The sequence below is a fragment of the Festucalex cinctus genome, chromosome 7, assembly GCF_051991245.1.
Source record: "Festucalex cinctus isolate MCC-2025b chromosome 7, RoL_Fcin_1.0, whole genome shotgun sequence".
NCBI lineage: Eukaryota > Metazoa > Chordata > Actinopteri > Syngnathiformes > Syngnathidae > Festucalex > Festucalex cinctus.
Genome location: NC_135417.1, coordinates 15,463,218 through 15,490,509, shown reverse-complemented (window position 1 = coordinate 15,490,509; position 27,292 = coordinate 15,463,218). Strand labels below are relative to the sequence as shown.

General features: G+C 40.7%; 2 protein-coding genes across 4 annotated transcripts in view; one reads left to right on the top strand and one right to left on the bottom strand.

Annotated features, from left to right (window-relative positions):
• Positions 1-2,004: 2,004 nt before the first annotated feature.
• utp11 (UTP11 small subunit processome component) lies at positions 2,005-4,878 on the bottom strand. The gene is made up of 8 exons (XM_077527365.1): positions 4,672-4,878; positions 4,448-4,509; positions 4,268-4,370; positions 4,068-4,190; positions 3,763-3,856; positions 2,665-2,795; positions 2,437-2,547; positions 2,005-2,194 (listed from the first exon to the last, which is right to left on the bottom strand). Exons 1-8 carry the CDS (start codon positions 4,729-4,731, stop codon positions 2,111-2,113), a joined length of 768 nt encoding a protein of 255 aa, XP_077383491.1. The 5' UTR covers positions 4,732-4,878; the 3' UTR covers positions 2,005-2,110.
• fhl3a (four and a half LIM domains 3a) overlaps positions 4,224-27,292 on the top strand; it is a 43,899-nt gene continuing 20,830 nt past the window's right edge. Inside the window, exons 1-2 of one of the 3 annotated variants that reach the window (XM_077527362.1) lie at positions 4,224-4,239; positions 11,955-12,074. The gene's annotated coding sequence lies outside the window, so the exon portion shown is untranslated. Of the gene's footprint in view, positions 4,240-11,929; positions 12,075-14,512; positions 14,532-27,292 lie in introns of those variants that run through there. The other 2 variants (XM_077527361.1, XM_077527364.1) reach the window with 2 other exon arrangements.

Here is a 27,292-nt window from a genome sequence, read left to right as displayed (position 1 = left end):
ATTTTGCAGCTTTTATTCCGAGAAATGGATTTGCATATTTATCTTTTTCTTTGCAGTTTGCTTTTTAGTGTTGTTTTTTGCAACACTTATTCCAAGATGTACAGTCTTCCCTCGCTATAACGCGGTTCACTTTTCGCGGTCTCGCTGTATTGCGGATTTTTTTTTAAGTGCAATTTAGCATATTTTTTTACAGTAATATACCCATTTTGTAAAATTTATGAAGGTTTGAACATTGTCAATGTTTGAACAAGAGAGAAATGTGAGAACATGTAAATGCCTCAATGAGAAGTGTATAAATTGTGCGGTCGGGGATTTTAGAGCCTTAAAACATTTATAAGAGTTGTAAAACATAAAGCTAACTACTTCGCGGATTTCATTTATTGCGGCTATTTTTTGGAACCTAACCCCAGCGGAAAACGAGGGAACACTGTACTCCGGTTTTGCTTTTTCTTCGGCTTTTCATGGAGTTGCAGTTTTGCTTTTTCTTTGTGTTTAGTCTTTTTTTGTTGTTTTGTTTTTTTAAGGGATAGGTGAGTAAAAATACCAATTATCGGTATCGGCCCAGACCAGGTCCTATTTCAAGATATTGGCACTCGTGACACCGCCCTCTTGTGGCCATTTTATGATCCGGCAGAAGAAATTATAAGTATAGAAAATCGCCATAATTTCATGCAATTTTAAGGGGGAAAATGTTATATTGTGATATACAGATGTTTCATCGTTTTGGGGGTAAATTTTATGCAAAATTCATTGATTCTAAAACATTGACTGACATCGTGCATGATGCTGATGCCACCAAAACACATATCTACCACACAAACACCTCAAAAGATTCACTTGCAGTTCTTTGCCAACATAATTCATTCAAAAAGATGGACCAATGTCGACCTCAACTTTTCAGCTTGAGATCTCCTAATAACACAAACCCAAAGACGTAGTAGTATAGAAAATTGCCATTAATTTCATACAATTTTAAGGGGGGAAAAAAATTTATATTGTGATATATAGATATTTTGTCGTTTCGGGTGGAAATTTTATGTAAAATTCATTGATTCTAAAACATTGACCGACATCACGCATGATGCTGATGCCACCAAAACGCACAAGAATACATGTACCACACGACCACCTCAAAAGATTCACTTGCACGGTTGATATCTTCTTTGCCAACATAATTCATTCCAAAAGATGGACCAATGTCGACCTCAACTTTTCCGCTTGAGACCTCCTCAAACTTAAGTAAATAACAAAAAAAACAAAGTCGCTCTTTCCCTGATCTGTCCCCTCATCAGCACACTGGCTTTTAGTCACCTTTAGTCTGATTATCAATGTTTGGACCAAGGCCTCTGCTTTCCTTCTCTCTCGCTCTCTCTCTCTCTCTGCTGACATTTCTTCCCTCACTCGCTCTCTCTCCTTTTCGTTGTAGAGGTTCCCCAGAGACTTTGATGGATCGGCCGCGTTTATGAAGCCGCTGCCACCGTGGCGATCAATCACGCCTCGATCCCTGCGATCTGCTGTTGGACTTCAGCTCACCCTCACGCTGTACAGCAGGTAGACACACACATGAACGTTTTTAGTGCGGCTCATCATGATGAATAAAACATATTACATCCATCAAAATTGTAATGACTTGGTTCAGGTACACCAGCACTCTAAATCTAATGAGATCCAATAGACGAGTTATATCAATAATCTGCCTTCAGAACAGAATGATCCTTTTGTTTTTGGTTTGTTTGTTTTTTATATATATTAAAATGTACTTATTGTCGTTGCGTACGGTTTTATCTCATCATACATTTGTAATATTTGGCTACCTTTTCGTCTCATGACTGATCTCCTGTAGCTAATGTTTTGTCCAGTCAACGTTCAGCTTGTTCTGTGCCGGTCATTGCCCAACGACGCCATCTACTGACATAAAGTACAACTTACAGTTTCATTAACAATGATCGTCCACTCGTTTTTTCTTTATGTAATTACTAAATTTGATTAACCAATCACAAGTGAGTCATTTTAATGTTTAATATTTAATTTGAAAAAAAAATGTATGTACAAAATGCATTATGACACTGTTTGAGGGATGACGTCAGTAATTGGTCAACTCAGTGACAACTCAGCGTTTCCTCTTGGTCTCAAACTTGTAGACGGCCGGCGCGTTAGGCGTCTCCTTCCTAACTTTGATCTTCTTGTTTTTATCCTGTAGGAAACATGGAAAATATTCATATTACGCTGAGCCGCCATTCCAGACTTAACTGCATTTTCCAACCCACCCGCAAAAGGTGAAAGTCTGCCACCACAAAACAAAAAAACGATTTCCGCAATATACACGTGACAGAATAGTATACAAAAAAAAAAAAAATAATCCACAACAGTGCAGGGCCGCGATATGTGAACCTTGTTTAGATCATAATGCGGCCATTAGCTGCTGTGAGTCATTACCTGCAGGTCCTTGCGCGTCTGGAGCTTCTGGCTGATGACAAATAATTTCTTCTCCCGGTCGATCCGTTGGGAGAGATGCCTGTACTCGTGCTTGCGTTGCTTGGACAGCTTCTGCAATGCATGAGCAGGAGAGAAAAAAAAAAAAAAAGAATTTAGAGCTCAGGACGATTTTTTCTTTTTTTTTTTCTTTTTAAGAGTGAATAAATAACATTGTAGACTGATGCAAACCTTTTGACTAAGAGGCTCCACGGCTCCCAAGATGTGCTTGTTACTTAGCGTGTCCACCGTGGGCCTGTTGTATACTCGATCCACCAACTCAGGGACAGTGTTCAGGTGGTCGGCCAAGTCGAACGACTGCACTGTAAAACACAAGCCGACATTCGTTTAGTGTTAGTACTTGACTACAGGGCATTATGCAAAAACAATCCACCTTAAAAAAAATAAAAATAAATACACACACACACACATTTTCATCCACTCAGGATGCTATCTTGCTCATATACCAGCTGCTAGCATGTTAGCACTCCACCGATCTCAGTATAGGCTTTAAGCATGTAGATTTACATTTAGGCCTACTCTTAGGTTATCTTGTTATAATTTAGCATCGCAACAGGCAGGATGTTTTATTAGAGATCGTACTCAACTACCGGGTAAGGTGTGAAATCCTTTTCCATTATCCTTGGCGGTTTCATACCGGTACTCACTCTGGCACCTTTATTATATGCTGGCATTTTAGTGTTTGAGCAGAGCAATATGTATTACAAATACTTCCAGGCTACAAGCCAAAATCAAATCCTTAGCCATTCTACCATAGTGCATTGGTACTTAGGTACGCTATCAGCAAACTAACTACAAGCATTAACGTGTTAGCATTTGATTACATCTCAATGGAAATACATGATAAAAATATTAATCATAACAAAAAAACAGAGCAAGATGAAGAACCCTTTGTACCAAAGCTCTTTTCAGGTTGCCATCTTGCTAATTGCTATACTTAAAAACAATTGCTAGATTGTTAGCTCTCTGCCCAGCTGAGTGACACTTGATGCACTAAATCCAACTTATTCAGACATGTTTCATTCACCAGTATTCACGCCTGAATAAAAATCTACATAAATTACGAGATCAAACATCTCATGTATAATTCTTTAGATTGCAGCTTACCTACATCAATAACTAAGACAAAACATGTGCATGACTGTACTGGGTTTTTATATGATAACATTTAATTTCCAGCCAGTTCTACTATAGGTTTCCATTCAGACTGAATGGAAAGACTCAACTTTATTAGAGCATCCCTGGCTTCTTACATTTATGAATGTTTACCTTCTTTTTTGGAATCCACAAAAAAGGTGTGCTTGTTTTTCTGTTTGCTGCCCGCATCCAGAAGATGGAGACTTCCTTTCAGCCTCTCAATTTTCTGAAAAACACATTTTGTAAAAGAGTTACTGGCAGATGACACTGATTGGTAGACAGAGAATCGTCATTTCTGAATGGATAACCACGAAGACAAATGGTTATCTTGAGATTTGTTTTCATAACTGAGCAATTGCTTTTCCAACCCTCCTCTTCTGTTTGTGTTTATCATCACACTTTTTCACCATCCATTGTATTTCCAGTGAAAACCTTACCCTCGCTTCCGCCACCCTCTTCATCTCTACGTATTTAATATCTTGCGTTGTCATCACTTTCTTTTGTTCCTCGGTCACCTCCGGCTCCTCTTCTTTTCCCTTTTTGAACATGTGGGCTCCATCCTGTTGATGGCATACGTGATCAACTAAAGCCAATAGGATCTAGCAAATGGTAAGAACATGCCTGTTGTCAATGTTACCTTCAGCTGTGAGTTTATCATGTTGTAGTAAAACTCATCTGGGTTCTTCTCCAGAGCCTTCTTGCGAAGAGCAAGGAGGGTGTTCTGTTTCTTGTGGAAGTTACTGTTAGAAAGCACCAGAATGAGTGAATTACATTAAGTGGTATAGTTTGAAACAGTTATGGCTTTCATGTAACTTACTCTGCACGTTTTTTGTAATCTTTCTTCTTCTCCAGTAAACCCAAGTGCTTCCTAAATTCAGGCTGATCAAAGAAAACACGTTAAGTGGGACAATTTAGGTGTGTATGTGAATAAAGTCTACTTTTAATCACTAATAATGTTAAAAATGTTACATGTTTACCCAGCCTAAAGTCCGGCTAGCTCTGTCAGCTAGCCCCTCGCCCAAACTCCTCCGAAAAGCTCACCTGAGATCTTTCATGGTGGTTTCTCTGTCGGGATTTCAGCGCTTTCCTGAACGACGACATGTCTGAGAAGTATTCCAAACAGCTACTAGTACAAGATAAACCTTTTCAAATATATAATTTCGGACTTTTACATATCCGAGAACGAGCTCTACTCCATGCTGTTTCCCTTTAAGTAGGCAGGCGTGTTTCCGGTATACTCATTTCTCTTCCGCAGATTCGGCACGAAAAAGAACAACGCTCTCCTAAAACCGTTTAATTGTGTAACGCGATAAATAATATGATCATGTATATTAAAAAAATATATATATAGCAGAATAGAATTTTAAAATATCACTTGCGCCGATGATTGTTGGTGTAACTGTTGTAGTAATGCATTGGAGGCGAGAGAGGTCACTGCTTTGCTTGGAATAGCAAGCCGGTACACTGGTACAGTAGACCTACTGTGAAACAAAAAATGTCATTAAAAAATATACCATTCTGCAGATGTAATTTAGGCCAATAAGGTCAAGTGACAGTAAAGAGGGGTATCAACAAAATAATAAACATTAAATTATTCGTAAATACAATACAGTACAATGTTTTAATTTGTTGGGGCTCCAGGTTGAATTAGTTCTACACTGCAGGCCACAATTAATCTCTATGAAGAAGAAAGACAACAACAACAAAAAAGCATGACAGGCCCATCCATTTAAAAAAAAATAAAAATAATCCAAGCTTCTTGATGTCATTTTAACTTAGTGTTTTTATGGTTCATTTTCCATTTACAATTTAGTTTGCTTTTCCTTTTATTTCTTAACATCCTAATGTTTGGAGTGCATCAAGTCATAATGAAATGAGGCCCGATGTTTCTTATAAACAACATGAACTACAGTGTATGACCAAGCAGTGAACATAAATATGTGCAACGTATGAAAGGCTTTCTATAAGTTGCAGCATCATCTGAGATAAGATTTATGGAGGTTGGGAGAGGGGGGGTTGGGGGGGGGAAACAACATCCTGGCATGATACATTTGTGAGAAGCCGCAACGGCACCAGTGAGCTCATCTCACCCAGACTCGCAACTCTGCATGGATGTATGGATGTGATATTCCAGCAAACCCACACACACACACACACACCACCACCACCCCCCAGGCTCCCCAATGGAATCTCACTACAACCACGAGGAATGTCTGTTACATGTGTGAGATTTGCCCTACATGCAGAATGTTTGCGGCTGATGAGACCAATGAATGGGATCAGTGTTTCCACATGATGTCACATGCTTTGTTTATCATCAGCATTGTGGGTTAATGACCCCCCCCAAAACCTTGCACACGCGTTTCAGCCCCACTTTTAAGCCTTCAATCAGGCCTTCTTGCTCTTTATATTATAGAGGTTTTCATCGTGGGCGGCACGGTGTCTGACTGGTTAGCACGTCCGCCTACCAGTACTGAGGACTCGGGTTTGAGTCCAGGCTCCGGCCTTTCTGGGTGGAGTTTGCATGTTCTCCCCGTGCCTGCGTGGGTCTTCTCTGGGTACTCCGGTCTCCTCCCACATTCCAAAGACATGCATGGCAGGTTAATTGGGCGCTCCGAATTGTCCCTAGGTGTGCTTGTGAGTGTGGATGGTTGTTCGTCTCTGTGTGCCCTGCGATTGGCTGGCAACCAGTTCAGGGTGTACCCCGCCTACTGCCCAAAGCCAGCTGAGATAGGCTCCAGCACCCCCCGCGACCCTTGTGAGGAATACGCGGTCAAGCAAATGGATGGATGGATGGATGGATGGATGGATGGATGGATGGATGGATGGATGGATGGAGGGTTTTCATCGTAACTGAAAAGAATGGCCCACTAGTCACATATGGCCTGCTACATTTTTTTTAAACCCAACCCACAAAGTGAGCATTATCAACAGATATGGGCAAAGTAAACTCGAGCTTAACTTTATTACCAAGTGACAGCACACATAGTCTCTCATAGGCACTCTATTCTTACATTTCTCTGCCATCATGAAGGCTGTAGGCAGTGCTTAAATCACATTTTAAGATTTATAACAGTCATATGTAAACAAATGTTAACCACACTCTTCAGATATAAAACCCATGAAACAATGAGTCTTAACCACTAAAATAACAAGCAACAAAGGCGGAATGCCTTAATTCTTAAGTCTTGTTCCAACAGTTCTTTTCAATTGGTCACACAAGTATGAAAAGAAAGTGATCAATAAAACACTCTATAGTGCTGATTTTACACAAACAAGTGTCCAATGCAATGGCGGAAAACAAAGAGTCGAGCCGACGCAGGGACGGTTGGTTTTCTTTAATGAATGCCGAGGAGTTATCAGGGTTGACATTTTGTTGGATCACAGCAAATGTGTGTTGTGAGCTCAAGACTTTGGTATTTCTCGCTTGTATGACCGGGACTCATCGCTAGTGACCAACTCATCTTGAAAATAACACTTACAGTAAATGGAAGCTGCGAGTGAGAATTCTCGATATGTTAAAAATAAGATAGTAAGGTGAAAAATAACAATATATTTAAAAAAAAAAAAAAAAAAAAAAAGCTTCACAATTTAGCATTGCCCATCTGTCTGGAGTACCTGCTTCAGAGTGGGGCTCATTTGGACAATTTCCTAGTCCTAGTTCAAACTGGAATTTGACCAAAATGATTGACTTCCTGTTCAATTTGGGGCATGGGTCCTTGAGACTTTTTAAAGTGTACTGCTGTCCAGGGCAATGTTTTTGTTAACTTTCTCAGACTCTTTGAAATAATATTCCATTTATGTCACCATGTTTCTCCTTCGTTACATGTCATAGTAAAAAAAAGATTTGCAGTCTTGCGATACCTATCTGTCATAAATACCTGCTTCTGATTGGGGTCCATCAAATTTGTTGCTTCAAACCAAAATGGCCATCTTCCTGGTCGAATTTTAGGCACAAGTGAAACTGAAGAGGGCTGTTTGTTTTTGCAAACTTTCCAAGCATCCTCAAAATGATCATCCAAGTTTGAGGCCAGGCTTTGCCCACATCAGAGTGAATATTGATTTCACCCATAAAAGCTGCTACAAACCAAAATGGCTGACGTCCTGTTCCATTTTACGCATGAGTCATTGTGGTTATTATAATAAAGTTTACCCAATTTTGCATTCACCAGTCAGGTGAATATTTTCACCAGGATACACAGATTTTTAGTCACGTTGATGTCCCCAAAAAGCTAATTCATTCATTTGAAGAGTAATAACCAATGATTCAAATAGGCCTTCGCACTGGTGCTCAGGCCCTAATAAGTCAAAGAACATGATGACATAACATGATTTTAAGATCCAGAATCGTCTAACTTTTAAGTATATTTACATTGTGGTCTTTTAATACCAACTCACACACTTGTTCCGCAGCTCATTGGCCATCGCCAGCTGCTGGTCCAATGCCCGCCACTTGCTGGCCACTCCAGTAGGCGCGTTGCCTGGGTGGGATTTTCTTACCAAGCAAGAGCGAGAGAGCCTCTCCACACCACAAAACCTTGTAAAGCATAAATTGTCTACAATTAAGTGCAAATATACTGCTCATTTTCTCGGTTTGAGTTTTTAAAGTGTATATTGCACCATCCGTGATGGTGGAGACGTTATGGGTGGCATCGGGATCAAGTGTGAGAAAAGCTGGCAGTGAAAGTCACATGATGGTGTTTTGATGACAGAACGGCCGCAAATACCTGACGCCCATCATTAGGGATGCATACTGTTACATTTTGTACCGTCATGTTAATTGTTTACTGCTTTTAACAGTCTAATTGGTCCATTATTCGACTGCTTGGGGTCATGATGTTCATTACAGTTCACTACAGTCAAGTAGTACCCACAGCTGGGAGTATGTTCTTTTGCTGGAATGCATGTGATGGTCCATTTACATAACACCACTTTTAGATGAAAACACATTCGTATCAATTTGGACCAAGCCAAAATAAACCAGATATTGTAAACCGTATATAACAAGTCACATTTTTAACAAGTGAATGTCAAATTTCTCACCTAAACATTTCATTAATTCACTTGACAAAGGCTTTTTGAAGCCTCAACTCAATTGAACAGATTGTAAGGATTTTTTTTATTATTATTTTTTTTTTACAAGAATATGGCTATAATACTAGCTGTAATATGACAAGGATAACATCTGAATTTTCTGAAAATAAAATTTTATTTTTTCTTAAGAGGAAAAAATACAAGAATAAAGTTGAAATAAAATAAAGACTGGAGGAGGATGACATTATTGTTGCCAAAACCACCAACATGCAGTAATCGTGCCTTTTCCATTCAGGGACAGACCTAGTGAAGGTCACGCAAGAGTCTGTTGCCGTCTTCTTCAAGCTTTCTTGTTTTGCATTCTCCTTAAATACACAATCTCGTCCCTCTAAGTTTGGAGCCACCACCAAAGAGAAACAGACTCAGCCGTTGGCCAAAGCTGCAAACAAGTTACTATGTTTTCACACAGCAGCTTCTTGCCTGAAGGCCCACTGAGGCTCACCACGGTCGGAGATATATATTCTACTTCCAAATGGACTAAGAGCGTTTTATTGCTTTTTCCACTCTGGATGATGGCTAGCTTTTCCTTTACTCCTCATCTTCAACGTGTTGCTGCTTGGAACAGAGACCGTTTATTTTAAATGTACCGTGCCTGAAAAGACTGATGTTTCAGTATTAAATCTAGACAATCCTACAACTCAGAGCTATCCTCATAGGATCGACTATAAATATGCTCTATATATAGTGTGTGGGTACAATGTTCATATGTGAAAGTCAAACATAGCGAATAATGTTAAATTATGAGATAATATGGATGTGAATCTTTAGTTAATAGAATATCTAGTGGTCAGCCAGCCAGAAATTATCCTTAGACATCTGTCTGAATGATATAGAACCAAGGAAATATAGCAGATAAGACAATCTAAACCAAATATGGATTATATATATTATAGACCATCTACAGTCATGTTTTCATTAAATGACATGAAAACATATAATCTTGCCCGTACACTCATAATGCAAGCAAGATCAAACCTAAGTTAAAAAATAATAGAATTGTGAAGAATTTTTAGATATGATTTAAGTTAATTATGAGTGTTTAGCACGTCCGCCTCCCAGTTCTGAGGTTTTGGGTTCGAGTCCAGGCTCCGGCCTTCCTGGGTGGAGTTTGCATGTTCTCCCCGTGCCTGCGTGGGTCTTCTCCGGGTACTCCGGTCTCCTCCCACATTCCAAAGACATGCATAGCAGGTTAATTGGGCGCTCCAAATTGTCCCTAGGTGTGCTTGTGAGTGTGGATGGTTGTTTGTCTCTGTGTGCCCTGCGATTGACTGGCAACCAGTCCAGGGTGTCCCCCGCCTACTGCCTAGAGCCTGCTGAGATGGGCGCCAGCTCCCCCCGCGACCCTTGTGAGGAATAAACCGTCAAGAAAATGGATGGATGGATGGACGGATGGATGGATGGATGGATGGATGGATGGATGGATGGATGGATGGATGGATGGATGGATGGATGGATTTAAATTAATGAGCCATATATCACAGTATGGAAAATGGCATCTGTGACAATTGATCACTCTGATTGGCTGTTAGCTAGCGAATCAGACCATGAGTTCGAAGTGGACTCTGAATTGGAACACAAAAGTAAAGTCAACTAAACAGCAAAGAAAATGACGCTATCTAGTGAATTAAGCTCAGCAAAGTGCTTCTTTTTACTTGGACTTGTTCCTGCTGGTATTACGTGTTGACTGAGCAGCGTTCTGTTGTATGTTTGTAATTTATTTCGTGAAACCCTGACTGTGGATCGTATGAATAAAAGTGACATGTCAGTTACAGAGGAGATGGCAAGTATGGCAAATGAAACTGAAAATGTTTGGTCTACGCCCTTTTAACAATTTGCAATTAATGTGAAGTACCTGAGTTGTCTTGCTTGTTTATTGAGTTATGTGGTATATTTTTTAATAGAATATAAATCTAATTCATACTGTTCAAATTGTACTTTATTGTATTTCATCCTACACGAAGACTCATGATGATGATTACCTGGATGACACCGATGAATTCCAAAGAATTAACCACTCCCGATGACTTGTATGCCTGACCGCAAACAGCAGTCAATGATGTTGTACAAATGAACGTACAGTGCGTGCTGGATCCTAAAATGATTTCACGTCATGACTAAGTGCGCAACAATGTTATCAAATGGGGTGGGGCCTCTATCAACACCACCCAGCATGTTCTTCTGTTTATCCAAAATGAGTCAAATGAGCATACTGTACCTTTCCTTGTGCACGGATGACACAAGAGCAGGCCCGGTCGACTCTGCCTGATTGAGTCATGACAGAAGTGAAACACGGCACCCGCTCTTACACTTGATAATGGAGAAGTGAAAGGTAATGGTCTGTCGTTCCGTTTGGAAAGAAATAATACAGGTCATGCATAATGTATGGATGGATGGATGGATGGATGGATGGATGGATGGATAGATAGATAGATAGATAGATAGATAGATAGATAGATAGATAGATAGATAGATAGATAGATAGATAGATAGATAGATAGATAGATAGATAGATAGATAGATAGATAGATAGTGTGTTAAATATTGTTACCGATATATGTTGCATAGTAGCCCAAGTCTATATTATCATCAATATTATTATTATTACGCATTAATAACGAGCAATGAGATGCCAAAAGTTACAAAAATATTACCAAGAAAACGGTGTGTATTCATAGTAATTAATTTGAAAACAAATAATTGTGTGTACAGAATTTATGTAATATTTTAGACACCAAATTATGATCAACATTTTCTAAATTTTAAAGACAATGCAATAAGCTGTTTCTTCGCACAAGAGCTCAGTCCCCATATTTCCGCTTTCATTTTAAAGCTGATAATCACTATTTGATTATAATTGCTGATAATGCTCCTTAATTGTTTAATGATCATAATAATGAAGTGAAAGCGTGCAGTTGCACACATGCAAACACTTTTACAGCATACAGCTACAGTTTGCCTCATATAATCACCAATTACACTTCATTTCGTAAAAAGGGGGGGAAAAAAAAAGGACGAAAACTGCAATCCTCCAGGCTGGTCGGAGGAAAAGAGAAGGGGGAGTGGGTGTTCCTTATTTGGAGCTGAGTGACAGGGGAGAAGGGGCGGGCTCTAGTGACTCACTTCCTGAGTAGTAAAAAGGAAAAAAAAATAGCCGGCAACTTTTGTCCAGCACATACTCACTCATTTGAGGAAAGTTTTTTTTTTTTTTTTTTCTCCCCCCCCTTCAACAGCAGCAGCAGGCGGGCGACACCGGACTGGAGCGACCTCCACATTGAAGCCCGCCCCGCAGTGTTCGACTGGCGGCGACGTGACACCCGGGCGGCCCGCTGTCAGCTCCCGCTTCATACCTGGTAGGAAAATAGCGATATTTACTGCGTCTTTCTTGAATATTCTTACTTGTCCCCCATGTACTATATTGTTCATACGTGCATATATTATCACGTAAACTTCATTCAAACGGAACTTTTCAATGGGAATGACTTAAAAGGAACGATATTGTGGTAATTATGCTGCTTATTTGCGTTGCTTTGGCAAAGCTATTGATCATCGATTGAGTTTTTCCACACATCAGAAATCATGCTTCATCATAGTTTGTGATCTTTTTTTATTAAAAGAAGAAAAAGTTCTCGGGGGAAATAGCTAATAATGACGGCAGTTAATTTGACTAAATTAATTTCATATTATTAATATTATATATTGTGTATATAGGCCTATATCATATCATATTATTAGAGATATTGAGATTGACATTTATGAGATAGTCAAATTAAAAAGGAAAAACAAATACTAAACATTTTTAATTAAAAAAAAAACATTTTTAACATGCTTTGAACATATATACTGTATTTATGCATATGTGAATATATATGCATGCGTTAACTGATTTTTTGTTTACATATTTTATCGCTATTGTGTTTTGTTTTCCTCCCTTTCGGACAAAAATCAATTTCCGTTAAAAACAAAAACAAAAAAAACAAAAACAAAAATCAGGACTATTTTTTTCCCCCCATTAATTTAATCCAAAATGTAAGATTTCTGATCCAAATTGAATTAAAAACATCCAAAACTGTCATATGTGCTTTTGATTACAAACTGTTTGGTCGTATGGTTGCCTTCTGGTTACATCTGACACAATGAAAGAAGACGTGGGCATGCCAAGGCTTGATGACGCCTTATATCGGAGCTTAGTCAAATTTGCACTTGCTCATCATGAAGAAAAACACTTCCTATGAAGAGGGCTGGACCTCTTCCTCTTCTCAACCTTTATTTTTTTCCCCATGTTCTTGTTTTTCCTTTCTTCTGTCTCAATAGTTGTGCATGTTTAATACAAAACTCAGACAGGTCAGTGTGTGGAGGCAGTTTAATGTTGCATTTAGCTCCCAGGCTTGTGTGCAGGGGAGTCCCAGGGTGAAATTGCTCTTTTATCCTGAGGCAGGAAGTGGGATATGGCTTAACTCAATCACTAAATTAAATTTTCAAACTTGCCGTACTGTTACAATGGCCTTACATTTTTTCTTTTATCCAGTATGTTCAATATGTATAGAGGCTTTAAATATTTTTTATTATTAATTCTTCACAATAATGTTTTGTAGAAAATCTGAAGTTGTTAGGTGTATTGTTGTTGCTGAGAGCAGACTGTCTGTGAGACCTTGAATGTATGTGTGTTTGGTTTTTTTTACTTGATATGAGGCGATTAATTAACTTAAAGCTATAATCATCATTACATAGTAGTTAAGTTGACTAGTAGCTTAAGTTCAACCCCTACTAACTCCTAGCTCTAGCTACTAGCTAGTATGTTGTGAACTTGCTCTGTTGAAGAAAATAAAGCACACATTTGAAGACCTTTGAGTCTGTTTTTCAACCACTCGGGACAGGCAAAACCACCTCCTGGCTGCCAAAAGGCTGTCATTCTGTCCTCTTTTTAGCATCTTGGAAGCTCTGTAATGTGTTTGTTTGCCTGCCTCCTCTTCCTCTGCTGTTGATATTCTTTCAGAGTTGTCCAAGGGTCAGCCCTGCATGCTAGCTGGAAGCAAGCCAGATGTTGAATAGCTGGCTGGCGGCCGGGTCATGGGCTGGCGTGATTTAAAAGCAGCCCCAATCGAGAAGAGGCCCTCAAGTGGTTGCAGGTGGTTAGAAAGTGCGAGTTGAGATTGGTCTGTATTGACTCCATAAGGCAAAAACCTTTAGTGTTGGCCATAATGCATGGCGGGCATTTAACAATGGGGTTCCCATGACTAAACATTCAACAAGGGAGATGACATGAATGACTACCATGAAATAGATTTTACATAAAGCATCTGTTTCAACGACATCAACACTTACAGATCAACAGCAGTGTAACCAAGTGGGTGTGTTTGCATGTGTAGATAAGCTAAGACTTGCTGCTGTTCAGGGGCATGTTAGTGTGGAGAAGGGCCTGCTAGAAATTTTGCCGCAACCCTTTACAAACCCATAACCTTAAACTTAATTCAATCACAAAGGCGAACCCATGGAATCGAACTCCTAACTAAACCTATCTATCCTTATCGCTGACCCTAATCACCAATTCCATCCCAAGCCACAAACTTTCGCCATAACCCTCACCCAGTTTTTTGCACGATATAATCATTACTTGTGGGTTACTTCTCTTGATCTAGGGTTTAGCCTAAGGATATAGGCTCAAGGCGACTTTATGTCAAGAATCACAGATTCGAGTGCAGATTCTTGTCCTCCTTTTCTTCAGTGGTGTGCGGGGGCGCGTGGCTGGCGGCAGGAGTGCGTCTGCATTCCGTGCAAGTGGGGGAAGTGACCTCAGGCTTCCTGTGTGGGTGAGCATGGCCAGGTGTTGTGGAGTGTTACCGCGAGGGCGCGAGACTTCCTTCGTGAAAGATCTTGTTGGTAAACGTAATGTGATCCGTCCAGCCGGGGCTCCCTCTGTGCAAGGTAAACATCACCCCCCACCCCGGTCTGCCTGACAATCTGGTCATCCATTCTGTCCTTTCTGTAGTTACAAGGAGCATAAGCGTTATATAGTCTACAAAGTCATTGACTGTGCTTGTGTTGTAATTAGGTTCCTCAAGGGATGTAATTACAGGCCTGTACCTAGCACTTATCTGCTCATTTTAAAAGAAACGCCGTTTCGCTGGAAATGACAAATTATGGGAACAGTAGGAAATATCATAATTACAGACACTTGTTTAATATGGGTGGAGTTTATGTTTATTCGAGAAGAACTGTGAAAGGTACCCACACAGAATGTGGATGACCAAGGGGACTTGGTTTGGTGGCAGTATAAGGCAGCTTTTCCTTGACTTTTTCCTGTTTTGCTGTTCCGTGTGAAAAGTACACACAGACTAAGGTGACCTAGAAGGACCTAGAAGTAATCCAGCTTTGTAATTAGTATCAGAGCAATGACAGAACTTTTTCGTGGTTCCCGTTAGAGCCTCCTTTTTTGCATTCATGTTTTTATCATGCCGCTGTTCTGCATGTAAAGTACCAACACAGGAAGAGAGGAGTAAGGTGACTTGACCGAGTCACGGCTTCTGAGGCAGTCTCAGAGACTACCTTTGACACGCCTGTCAATGGTGTACATTTCCAATGATGCAGGTCTGTGTGAAAGGTACCGACACGGAATTGGAGCATGAAGGCGACCTGACCATTTCCCCAGCATCAGAGATGTAGCAAAGACCCCTTTCACACTGACCACAGTACAGTATTCCAATTTGCTTTTCTTTCAAAGATACTGACCTGGAAGGGTGGAACTAAGACGATCAGGCATTTCCCCCAGTTTTGAAATCTCAGAGATTTAACCCGTTTCACACAACTGTTTCAGATGGCGTGCTTCTGTAGTGACGTGCTCTATCTCCAAGAAATGGAGAGGAGACACAAATCAACAATTTCTCAATTTCAGAGATTGTCACTTACCTGTATGAAAGGTACCGGCACAGAATTTGGACACAATGGTGCTGTTGCCGCAGGTAATATCAGATGCCCATTTCACACTGCCACAAAGCTACATTTTCTTCGCATTACTGTTCTGTATGAAAGATAATGTCAAGGGACGATGAGAATTGAGTAACATGGCAGTTTCCCCGGATTAAGAGGTGGTTTAAGAATGTAAAAGAAGCCCCTTTCACACGCTCCAACAAAGGCAGCTTATCCCATCATGCTGATCTGTGTGAAAGTACTGATGTGAAATGACAACCTAGCAATATCCTCGCTCCAGTCTTGGTGTCAGAGCTATAACAGAATCCTAGCATGTGGGCTATAAAAGAAGCCCCTTTCACACTACCCCTTAAAAGTCAGCTTTTTCCAGTGTTACTGCTCTGTGTGAAAGGCACAGGTGGGTCCACTTAGTCTTTCTTTCCTTTATTGTGTCAATTTTATGGAAACTGTCCATGAAAGAGGCTTACGCTTCATTTCAGTTTTTCACTTACCAGGAACACAGTCGGTAAATCGCCTCACATGTAATACATTTAATTCAGGGGTGGCGAGATCCGGTCCTCGAGGGCCGCATTCCTGCTGGTTTTGGATATTTCCCTTCTTCAACACAGCTGATTCATGATCAGCTCATCAGCAAGCTCTGCAGAATCCTGATAACGAGCCTGTTAATTTGAATCAGCTGCACTTCGAGTAGGGAAATCTATAAAACCTGCAGGACTCCGGCCCTCGAGGACCGCAGTTTGCCACCCCTGATTTAATTAATGGCTTGAGTCCAATCAGTGTTTCCCCATCTGCCGTCCCACAAGTACCAGATGTTTGCATGCAGGAATGCTCTTGTCAATGAGTCAGCTGCGACTGACTTCCCGCACCTTGGCCTTGAGGAATGAGGCAATCGTGTCCTTGTCGCTCATCCTTTGTATTCAAGGAAGGTTTTATCTGTCTTTTTTTTTTCGCATCATTATCAAATGATACAGAATGGAGGTGGGGGGGGGGGGGGGCGCGAAGGCGTAATAACAAAAATAAAAAACAAACAAAAAACAACAACAACAACAAAGCGGGAACAAAACCAATAGTTATGGTAATGTATAGCTCACCTTTGCTGGCGTCACTGTGCTGAGTGTGAGGTACCAGCAGGAAACGGTGCTAAGAGCCTGGCAGTTTCCTAAGCTTCGGAGGTAGTATCAGCGGTGTAAAGAAGCCGTTTTCACACTGCCCATCAAGCCAGATTTTCCCATGAAAGGGTCTGTGTGAAAGGTACTGACAGAAAATTAGAGCACGAAGGCAACCTAGCAATTGTTAGCTTCTGGGGTATTATCAGAGCTTTAATAGAAGCTGCTTTTTTATACTGTGAGCTTTTCCCATCACATTGGGCAGGAGTTAAAGGTGCCAGCATGGAATTGCCCTCAAAGGCGAGATGTACATTTCCCCGATGTCCCCGATAATAGAGAACCCTTTCACACTGCCCGTCAAAGCCATCTTTTCTCATGTTAATGCTTTGTATTAAAGATACCGATACAAAATTGGGGCACAATGGTGGCCTGGCAATTTTCAGCTTCTGGGCCATAACAGAAGCCCCTTTCACACTGCCCATAAAATCTAGCTTTTCGCCTGTCAATGGTCTGTGTTAAAGGCACTGAGGTGGAATTGGGCAGGAAGGATAGATGCAAATTTCCTGGATTTGGAGATAGTATCAGTTGTACTGGAAGCCCTTTCATACCCATCTGAATCAGATATACCATGTTATCGATCTGTGTGAAAGGTACCGACACACAATTTTGTTAGAAGGCAAGCCAGCAGTTTTCCGGTTCCAAAGGTAGTATCAGTGGTGTGATAGAAGCCCCTTTCACACTGTAAAGCCTGATTTTCCATTGACGTTCTTCTGTGAAAGGTACCAACAACCAGGCAATTTTGCTCTCTTTGGTGGCAGTTGCGACAATACACATCTTGCCTTCGCTGAGTTCTGTGTGTAAAAAGCAAACACTTCTTACTTCAGCTCTGATGTGCAACTATTTGTGTGACAGGGGCTAAAAAAGTTCATGCCCTGACTGGGCATGCAGTGAAGTCTGCACAGCAAGCCCACAACTACAGTATGAAGGATGCCGTCATAGGAAAACATGCTGCAATAGCTGTTACAAATAACTTGGCTGCAGACAAGTCTAAATCTACAAATAATCTGCAGTGTTTTCGTATGCAACCTGTAATTTAGCACGTAATAGTCACCACGGACTGCGGCTAATGGCCTGATCATAGCACACCCTATACCTAATGGAGGAAAAATACTGCTGGGTACGGAGAATTCCTCGCATAAATAAGGTCAAGCAATGCAATTTTTGCCTCCCGTCCCTGCCAGGAGACAAATTGCGCTTGAGATTGTTACACCGCATCGTTATAACTAGTCAAAAAAAGCAACCCCCAGCTGGGTAATATTGTATCGAGGGGAGTTTATTGACCTTAGTTTTTCGAGGATTTCAGTGACCAGTCTTTTCTGCTATTATATAACGTTATCAGTCTATGCTGTTTATATTTGCACCACAGTAGAAGAGATGAAATGCTATGAAAATCTCATTTTGAGATTATAGTTGCAGAATGATTTCTGGTAATAAGATATTGTTTGAAGAAATGCGCTATTGGGAGTGGCATAAGTCAAAATAGTAGGTACAGTTTTACAGTTGAATGAGTGCCAGACCAAGTGCAGTCAAAATATTGCGAAGAAATATCGAAAGAGCCAAAAATGCAAGACATAATAGAGAAAAGAAAGAAAACATAAGAATGAATTTAAAGGGGAAATAATTGTGAGATGCAAAATGGAAAAATGCTAGCAAAAAGTTTTAATGTAAATATTATATGAAAAATTAATACTGGGGGGAAAAAAAGCTAAATATTAGACTAAAAACCATCCATCCATCCATTTGCTTGACCGCTTATTCCTCACAAGGGTCGTGGGGGGTGCTGGAGCCTATCTCAGCTGGCTTTGGGCAGTAGGCGGTGTACACCCTGAACTGGTTGCCAGCCAATCGCAGGGCACACAGAGACGAACAACCATCCGCACTCACAAGCACACCTAGGGACAATTCGGAGCACCCAATTAACCTGCCATGCATGTCTTTGGAATGTGGGAGGAGACCGGAGTACCCGGAGAAGACCCACGCGGGCACGGGGAGAACATGCAAACTCCACCCAGGAAGGACGCAGCCTGGACTCGAACCCGAGTCCTCAGTACTGGGAGGCGGACGTGCTAACTAGTCAGTCACCGTGCCATCCTAGACTAAAAACATTTTTAAATATATGATTTAAAATTTTAGGAAAAATATTCATATTTAATGAAAAATGCAATCCATATAATCAAATGACACAATCTATTAGACAAAACCCAAGAAAACAACAAAAATATCACTTGTCTGTGTTTTTCTCAGTTATTTAGCTATTGCAGCTCACACCAGATGAGAGATGATGACAGACAACTCTACTACTCCCAGAGATGCTAAATACGATAGTGATGCTAGTTCACACTTCAGTCGGTAATTTGAATCGAGTGAAATGTTATCTTGATTCACCTTAAACCGTTTCATCCCTAAATAGTAGAGGTGTCATCATCATTCTTCTCTTGCTGGATGTTCATGCTTATTGACTTTATTTGGCAATACTGGTGGAACAACCAAGGCCCAAATGTTGCTTCTTAAACAAAACAAGACAACGTGAATGTTATTTAGCATTGCCAACTTCACGACATCTTCTTTGTTCCACAATGCCACTGCATCTCTACTGGATTTTGACTTTATATGGTGTGTAACATGAGTGGCATTAGTGTTGATTGCTTACCCAACCAACATTTACTAGCTTTGGCGTGCACAGCTGCAAGCAGAAGCCAAACTGTGAAATCATGTGGCAGTTATGAGAATGCCTAGTGCGATGTTCTAACGTGCAGCTGTGGTTTCTTGTCAGAATTCCGTCCTTGTTGTGCAACTGTCGCCCGGGCAGGAACTTGTTAAGTCACTAGAAATAAAGAATATTAGAGGGGAAAAGAAGAAGATAGCTATACTACATATATCAATCCATCCATTTTCTTGACCGCTTATTCCTCACAAGGATCGCGGGGGGTGCTGGCGCCTATTTCAGCTGGCTCTGGGCAGAAGGTGGGGGACACCCTGGACTGGTTGCCAGCCAATCGCAGGGCACACAGAGACGAACAACCATCCACACTCACAAGCACATCTAGGGACAATTCGGAGCGCCCAATTAACCTGCTATGCATGTCTTTGGAATGTGGGAGGAGACCGGAGTACTATATATATATATATTAGGGGTGTTAAACAAAATCGATTCAGCGATATATCGCGATACTACATCGCGCGATTCTTGAATCGATTCAATAAAAAAAAATCTATTTTTTATTTATTTATTTTTTTTAAGAGCTCAGAATTGTTCATTCGGTAGTCTGACTGATGCAACGTCTTATCATCATTGCCTTTTTTTTTTTTTTTTTTGTGTGTGAATCGATTTTTAAACTTCCATTTTTAATGGAAAAATATTCAACAAAACGTCTGACTTCGGGTTAGGATTCACACCTTGAGCATGGAAGAATGTTATATGAACGGAACATTAAGCCTTAATATTTTTATTTTAATGCTGTTCAAACATCAAACAGATTACAACCTCTATAAGACTGAAATTTCAGATAAATAAATAATACATTTTCATATAAATCTTACACTCTACAAGCGTACTGATTAGTATTTTCTAAATTTGAATGAAAAAAAATCGCAACAATCGACTTTTAAATTCATATCGGGATTAATCGGTATCGAATCGAATCGTGACCTGTGAATCGTGATACGAATCGAATCGTCAGGTACTAGGCAATTCACACCCCTAATATAATATATATATATATATATATATATATATATATATATATATATATATATATATATATATATATATATATAAATAAATACAGTACAATCACAATTCTGCATGATGAAACTAGATCCACAGAGTGTGATTTCTTAAGCAGTAGTGTTCTTGTTGCATCCTTCCGCCACCACTCTTTTAGTCAAGTATTTACAAGCTTTTGGCATTGTCGCTCTCACTTTTTGTCTGTGCTACGGTACACGGCAAACGGCATGCTTCAACAAGTTCCATGCGGCACGCCGAGGTGCATGTTTAAGTCGCTTGCACAGTTGTAAATTAGGTACGTGCGCACCTATAGAAATAATCGCGAGGCGGGTGCCGTGGTTCTCGCAATTCTATCCGTTCCCCCACCTTCATGTGATGCTGGACTCAGCCTCCATAAATGGCAGAAAGTGTCCTTGGCGTGGCTATAAAAGGACTTTGGCTCCTCGACGAGTGGGTGCTTTGCAGATTTACGACAGGGACGAGCTAAACGGGGATTTTCTTGGCTTCTCATGGCCGCTAATAGGGGAGAATGAAGGGATGACTTAAGGAGAGGAGCGGCCCGGGCACATCGTTGTAGCCTGCAGGCCTGTCTGTCATCAGCCTGTCAAGGGGGGAAAAAAAATTAATAGATGTCAAATACTAGTCCTGTGCCATGCAGTTTACTCAGCTCGTACCACCTCTTCACCCTGGAGAGGTTTTTACAACTTTGTGCACTTGAAGCTAAGAAGGTCTTGAACTGAGCTCCGGATTCTTGGTTCCGACACTTTTATTTGCTAGAGGTGGCAAGTACTGACACTCTCTACTTAAGCAGAAGTATAGATAAAGAAGACTCTGGTATATCCATCCATTTTCTCAACCGCTTGCTCCTCACAAGGGTCGCGGGGGTGCTGGAGCCAATCCCAGCTGGCTTCAGGCAGTAGGCAGGGTACACCCTGAACTAGTTGCCAGCCAATCCAGGGCACACAGAGATGAACAACCACTCACAAGCTCACCCAGGCACAATTCCGTGTTCAATTAACCTGCCAAGCATGTCTTTGGAATGTGCAAGCAGACCGGAGTACCTGGAGAAGACCCACGCAGACACGGGGAGAACATGCAAACTCCACCCAGGACAGCTGGAGTCTGAACTCGATCTTGCATCCTCAATACTGGGAGGTGGACGTGCTAACCACTCACACCGTGCCGCCCGACTCTGGTATAAGCAAGTAAAAATCAGTTTTCAACAGTGAAGAGTAAACGTGAGAGTACAATTAAAAAACAAAGTGATACAGATACCTGAAATGACACAGACGGAAGGAAATGTAGATTTGAAAGGAGTTATGTCAGAGGTGAGATGGCATGACTCCTTCTTGTGACTGTCTCAAAGTCAGCCTTTCGGTCATTCAAAACCTCCATAACTGCATTGATTAATCGAAGATGCCTCAGTCATTTTTGTTTGTGGCATTTCAAAAACTTTTACAAGATCTGTTTTTGCCATCGCATCTCATATTGCCTGCAGTCCAGACGCAAAACCAGCCAACACAGTTCGTCTCAAATTTAATTAATCACATTATCTGCGCTAAACGAATGTATTTGCATAGACTCCTGCCAGAACGCACAAAATGAACTGCTTGGCAATTTAGTACATTTGGCATCCTTGATTGGTTAGTAGAGCAGCTTCCGCAACAAGTTGGAGCCCGTTTTTGCACTCGCAAACCTTTTGTAAATCAGGCCCTAAGTGAGCTATGTCGGATGAGTGCAAACATCCGGAGCTGAATGTGATTTGCAGGTTGTGAACACTTCATGTCAAAACAGTGCCGTATTTCACCGTAACGTTCCACCGCTGCTTTGAGTCGCACTTCAAATGGTATGGCGTAGCTTCTTTCTTGTGTCTCGGGTGGTTGGGGGAGGGGGTTTGGGGAGGAAAAGTTGCTGGAATTTTTGCAGACTAAGTGAAATGTTTGAATAATGGAGAAGGCGGCGCTTGCTGAGTAAACGACGCGGGAGGAGGCTTGCCCGCTTAGCAGCTGCCACCACATTTCTCTGACAGTAATCACTCGTAGATTGTATTTCGCAGGCAGGCCGGTGGGCCGCAAACCGCTCGTTGCTAAATTCTGTTTGTCAAAGCCACAAAGGCACAGATGCGCAAACACTGTAACGCTTGATGAGCTACTTTATGAAAGGAGAGAAACGGAATCACCTAAGCTACTTCATACTGGCCGTCTGAGCCAGGTTTTTCCATCCTTCCTGTGTGTAAGGTGCAAGTGCCTGATGGGAGAGTTGAAGTCTACACATGAATTTGCCCACTCCCACATAGAATTATAGTACAGTATTGCCGTATCTATAGTGGGAAGTCTAACACCCTAGACCAGGTATAGGCATCTGAAATGTTTGAGGTGGTCACAATTTTTCATCAATGCTACTGGAGGGCCACATTGGACCACACACTTTCGAACTAGAATGACAAAAACTGTATTTTAAATATGGACCAAGTACTTGCTCTTAATATATTTCATTTTTGCCAATATATTTTTTCATGCATGTAGGGCTGGGTTAAGTTAAAAAAAAAAATCAAATAATTGATATTAAATCAATTTTCAAAATTGGTACATAAAGACACGTGCTATGTTAAGTTTATAAGTAAATAAATGTTATTCTTCCTCTGCTTTCATTTTTCTTAGCAAGACACAGTGTCCAATCACTGTTGAGCTATTTTTGCATTAATTGAAGGCAATTAACTTCAAAGACGCTGCTGGTTTTTATTTTTTTAGGTAAACTGCAGGGTGCCAAGTTGCTTAGGAACGCCACTGCAGTTGTAAATTAGTTATTATTACTAGGCCCAAGTCTGATAACTTGCAAGCTGTCCTTTCGTCACGTCGTGGAAAATCCCATGAATACTGGGTGGGATATATTCCAGCCACCAGAAGCGGATACATTTTCCTGGCTCAAACATGTGAATGTGTCGGCATAAGAATGATGCTAGATGAAGTAACATTCATTTCTCAGAGTGGTTTTGCGCATTCAGCGGACACGCCCACTAGCCTTGATGAGCGGAGGCTTGATTTTTAGATTCTGATTTTGAAGCCTCATATTATATACTTGCCGATCTTTTTAATCATTCAGTTTTGGCAGGGTTGTTAACAACATTCTTCTCTGTGGTTTGTCAAATTTAAAATATGTTTCTTTTCATTTTACAGGGAATTGATGAGTTTCATAAATTTGTTTGAAGCTTTATGTGCAAGAGTCCAAATGAAGTAGTCTCAATGGCGGCCGGCAACACACTGCTCCCATTTCGACTAGCAATTTGATCGAGTGAATACCTTTCGGTTATCGGGCCAGAACACCATTAGAGACTGCTTGGCCGACACAGTGCAGATGTCACACATTTATGCAGTGAAATTAGTAGAAATCACAGTTCTTTCTTTCTTAAGCAATGCCACACACACAAAAGAAAAACAGTGATCCACATTCCTCTCATGGGTCTGGCAAACATCACCAAATTGTTTTCACCTCGACGTCTTTGCTTCATACGTTAGCAATTCTGCCCCTCAACCCCCTCTTTAATGGGCCAAAACATCCCAGCTTCAAAAAGAAAAAAAAAAAAAAAAAGAACCACTTCCAACGCCAGCCGTGGAAGTGAGATCAATGAGTAAAATAGAGGCCAGACGGTGAGCAAAGCAAAGCGAGAGGAGGGTCTATGACACAAGCAGTATGACTTCACCATGGAAGTATTCGAGCCGACCCCCCTTCTCCAAACCAACACCACCCGTGCCTCATCCCTTTTGCATGGTGAGTGGAAACAGTTTAGGCTTTAATTGCCGCCAGAGAAAGAATGGAGCCTAAGTGACCCGAATTGACAAGTTATGCATAATGATGATCAATGGCTGCATCTTGATTGATTGGAGGAATGTTAACCAATAGAACCGTCTTGTGCAACTGGATTGTGTATCCCTGGAATTGGAAGACCGCTTTTACAGGGAAAAAAAGCGTGAGGTTCGAGATAGAGATGCAGTAAATCAGGGCTAGGCAAAGTTTGGCCTGCGAGCCACAGACGCACTTCGTATTTTCATCCGGCCTACCAGTTATTTTCATTATCAAGGCTACTGTAATATTTGTTTAATTTACTAAGTACATACATACACTACTGCAGGTGGATTTGGCTTCAATTCAAATGAAATTGTGCTCCTCCTTCTGGTGTGTGTGCTTCGGGACAGTATGAGAAGACATAAGACCTAAGTAAGCTGTGTGTGAAATTAGTTGTTTTTCATAGAAGATATTTTTTTAATTAAATAATTATAAATAAATTCTGAATACTGAAATATAAAAATAAGTGAGTAATTTTACCATCTCTTCACTTTAAAAATGATGTGGCAATAATACGTATGTATATTGTAACAGAGGTAGAAGGCCTGCTTTGAACTGTTATCGTTATCAGTGTTCATCAAAGCACCTGTTTTGTTTTGCACCCCCCATTTTTAGCAACAGCGGCAGCAGAAACTTTTGCATTTTATCACTGGTAATGAATTAGGTGTGGAAGACGAATGGTGTTTTGCATGCTTGCATGATAAAGAAAACGCGTGTGACATTAGAAAGATAAGACGCTGATGGATTGCAATTCCGCTTTGGCAAAGTCGACAAAGTCAGGATCTCGGTACTTGCGCCTCCGGAGACCCAAACAAAACCGCTGATAAATCCGCTATGATCTATTGTACACTAAAGGGAGTTTTGCTTTTTGATACCAGTAATCACTTTGAGGTCATTTTAATGTTTACATATTCCACCCTGTCACCACTAAATCTTGTGATTGAGTCAACTAAGCCCGCATTTATGGTTCTCTCTGAAACCTATTTCATTCTCTCTTGTGGCCTTCCTCGCCTGTGTGTCACGGACAAAACATGGAATCGGATATTGTCCGGGGCGGTTCTTAATGAAAACTGGCAATGAATGAAATAGTTCCGATATAAGCACACAGGTTGCCATGTCATTACAACAGGATGTCATTACAATTCGTGGTGAATTCAAACAAAGTCAAAGTTTGGAGACAGATAATCAAGAAAAACCTGATTGACCTGACGATTTTTCGGCTTCTGATGTACAGTAGTATCATGTGCCGTTGTCGGTGACACTTACCTCTCCTGCCCTGTTATGGTGAAAGTAAACCATGCGAAAATGGTTGGACAAGGTCTACCCGGCAATTTTCAGAATTACGAGGTAGAATCAGAGCTGCAACCGGTACAGGATGTCGCAGATGGGTAAGGGTATTCTCCAACCTGGTTGAGAAGTTTACCACCCGACACTCACTCCTCCCATTGCATTGTGCTGGAAAGTACGGTAATTGTCTTTGATTTCAACTCATTATCAGATTTCGGGATGTTGCATCATTGCTGCGGCCAAAAATTGCATTGTGGTAAAAGAATTAAACTAGTTGTAGTCTTGTAAATAGTTACCCTGTAAAATTCACAGTCTTTGTAAAATCTTAGTCTAAGACTAGGCTGTGATTAAAAGCTCTATAACTTGTGATTAAATGTGGGCAGGTGTGAGATGATAGTTTCCCAAGGGTCTTTTCCAAATCTTATCAAAGTCTTTGGAGGTACGGCTAGATTAATGCACGTTGTAAACTATATACATAGCTGCCGTAGCCATAAAAACATAATTCTGTTATAGAACAAGAAACATGTCGTGTAGGCACCAAGTAGGAATTGGGTTTGATTATCTGTGGTGGGAATCCAGCCTCAGTTAAGGCTATATGATCGATCCTGGTAATGTGGTAGGACAGTCAAATGACACAGAGTCTTGAACTCAACTCTCAACTCAACTCAACTTTATTTATAAAGCGCTTTAAGAACAGGCATTGCTGTATACAAAGTGCTGTACATAAACATAGATATCAGTTTTGCAGTAAACAAGAACAAAACAAACATTTTAAAGTGCAAATAGTTTTTGTTTTGTTTTTGTTTTTTACAAGTAAATACATTTTACATCAGTAAATAAAGAAGAAGTAGGCGAGTGAATAAAGAGATAAATAAATACATAAATAAGTAGTAGACTAAACATCAAACTCATACACACCACAAAACACCAGGAACAAGTCTCATGGTGCGCCAAAAGCCAAATAAATAAATAAATAAATGACACTGGAGCTGAAGGAGAATAGGGCGGGGCAGAGAAAGTGTGTGCACACGAAGCGGGGAAGCAACAATGATGATGCTTGGCAGCATGATTTATAGACACCTTTTGAAGTGAGCTCATTCCAGACACGAGGCCTGCCGGTTACGTTTTCGGGCTAGTAACATTGTGACCTTATGTGGAGAAGGGCTTGGTGCAAGAAACTGACCCAAAAGCATCTCTTATCTTTACATCCCTTAAGTAAACCTTAATTGTCATGATTGTCAAACAGAAATGAGGTATGAGATACTTTTCGTAGTGTAGAGGTTCCTTGACCGAGAGTGGAGTCCCGCATCTGGAACTAACAATACAGCTGAGTGTGTTGCTGTTCCTTAGCTCCTGGTTTCTCATTGGTCTCACCATTAATATTTGGGGATTTGCGTAGTGTGCAGTGTTACAGTCTTCACTTTGTTGTTTTCTTGTCGTTATTCTCCTCGAGAATAATCTCTCCACATCAAGAAGTCTGCTATGGTTTGTTAGCGTTTTTAGTTATGACTGACTATTTATCCCAAACCCTGAAGAACATGTATGTCACTTTCACACAGAATTGAGATTTGAAGCATAAACCCTTTTTTGAGTCTAGCTATTGATAAGATGCAGTGGAGAT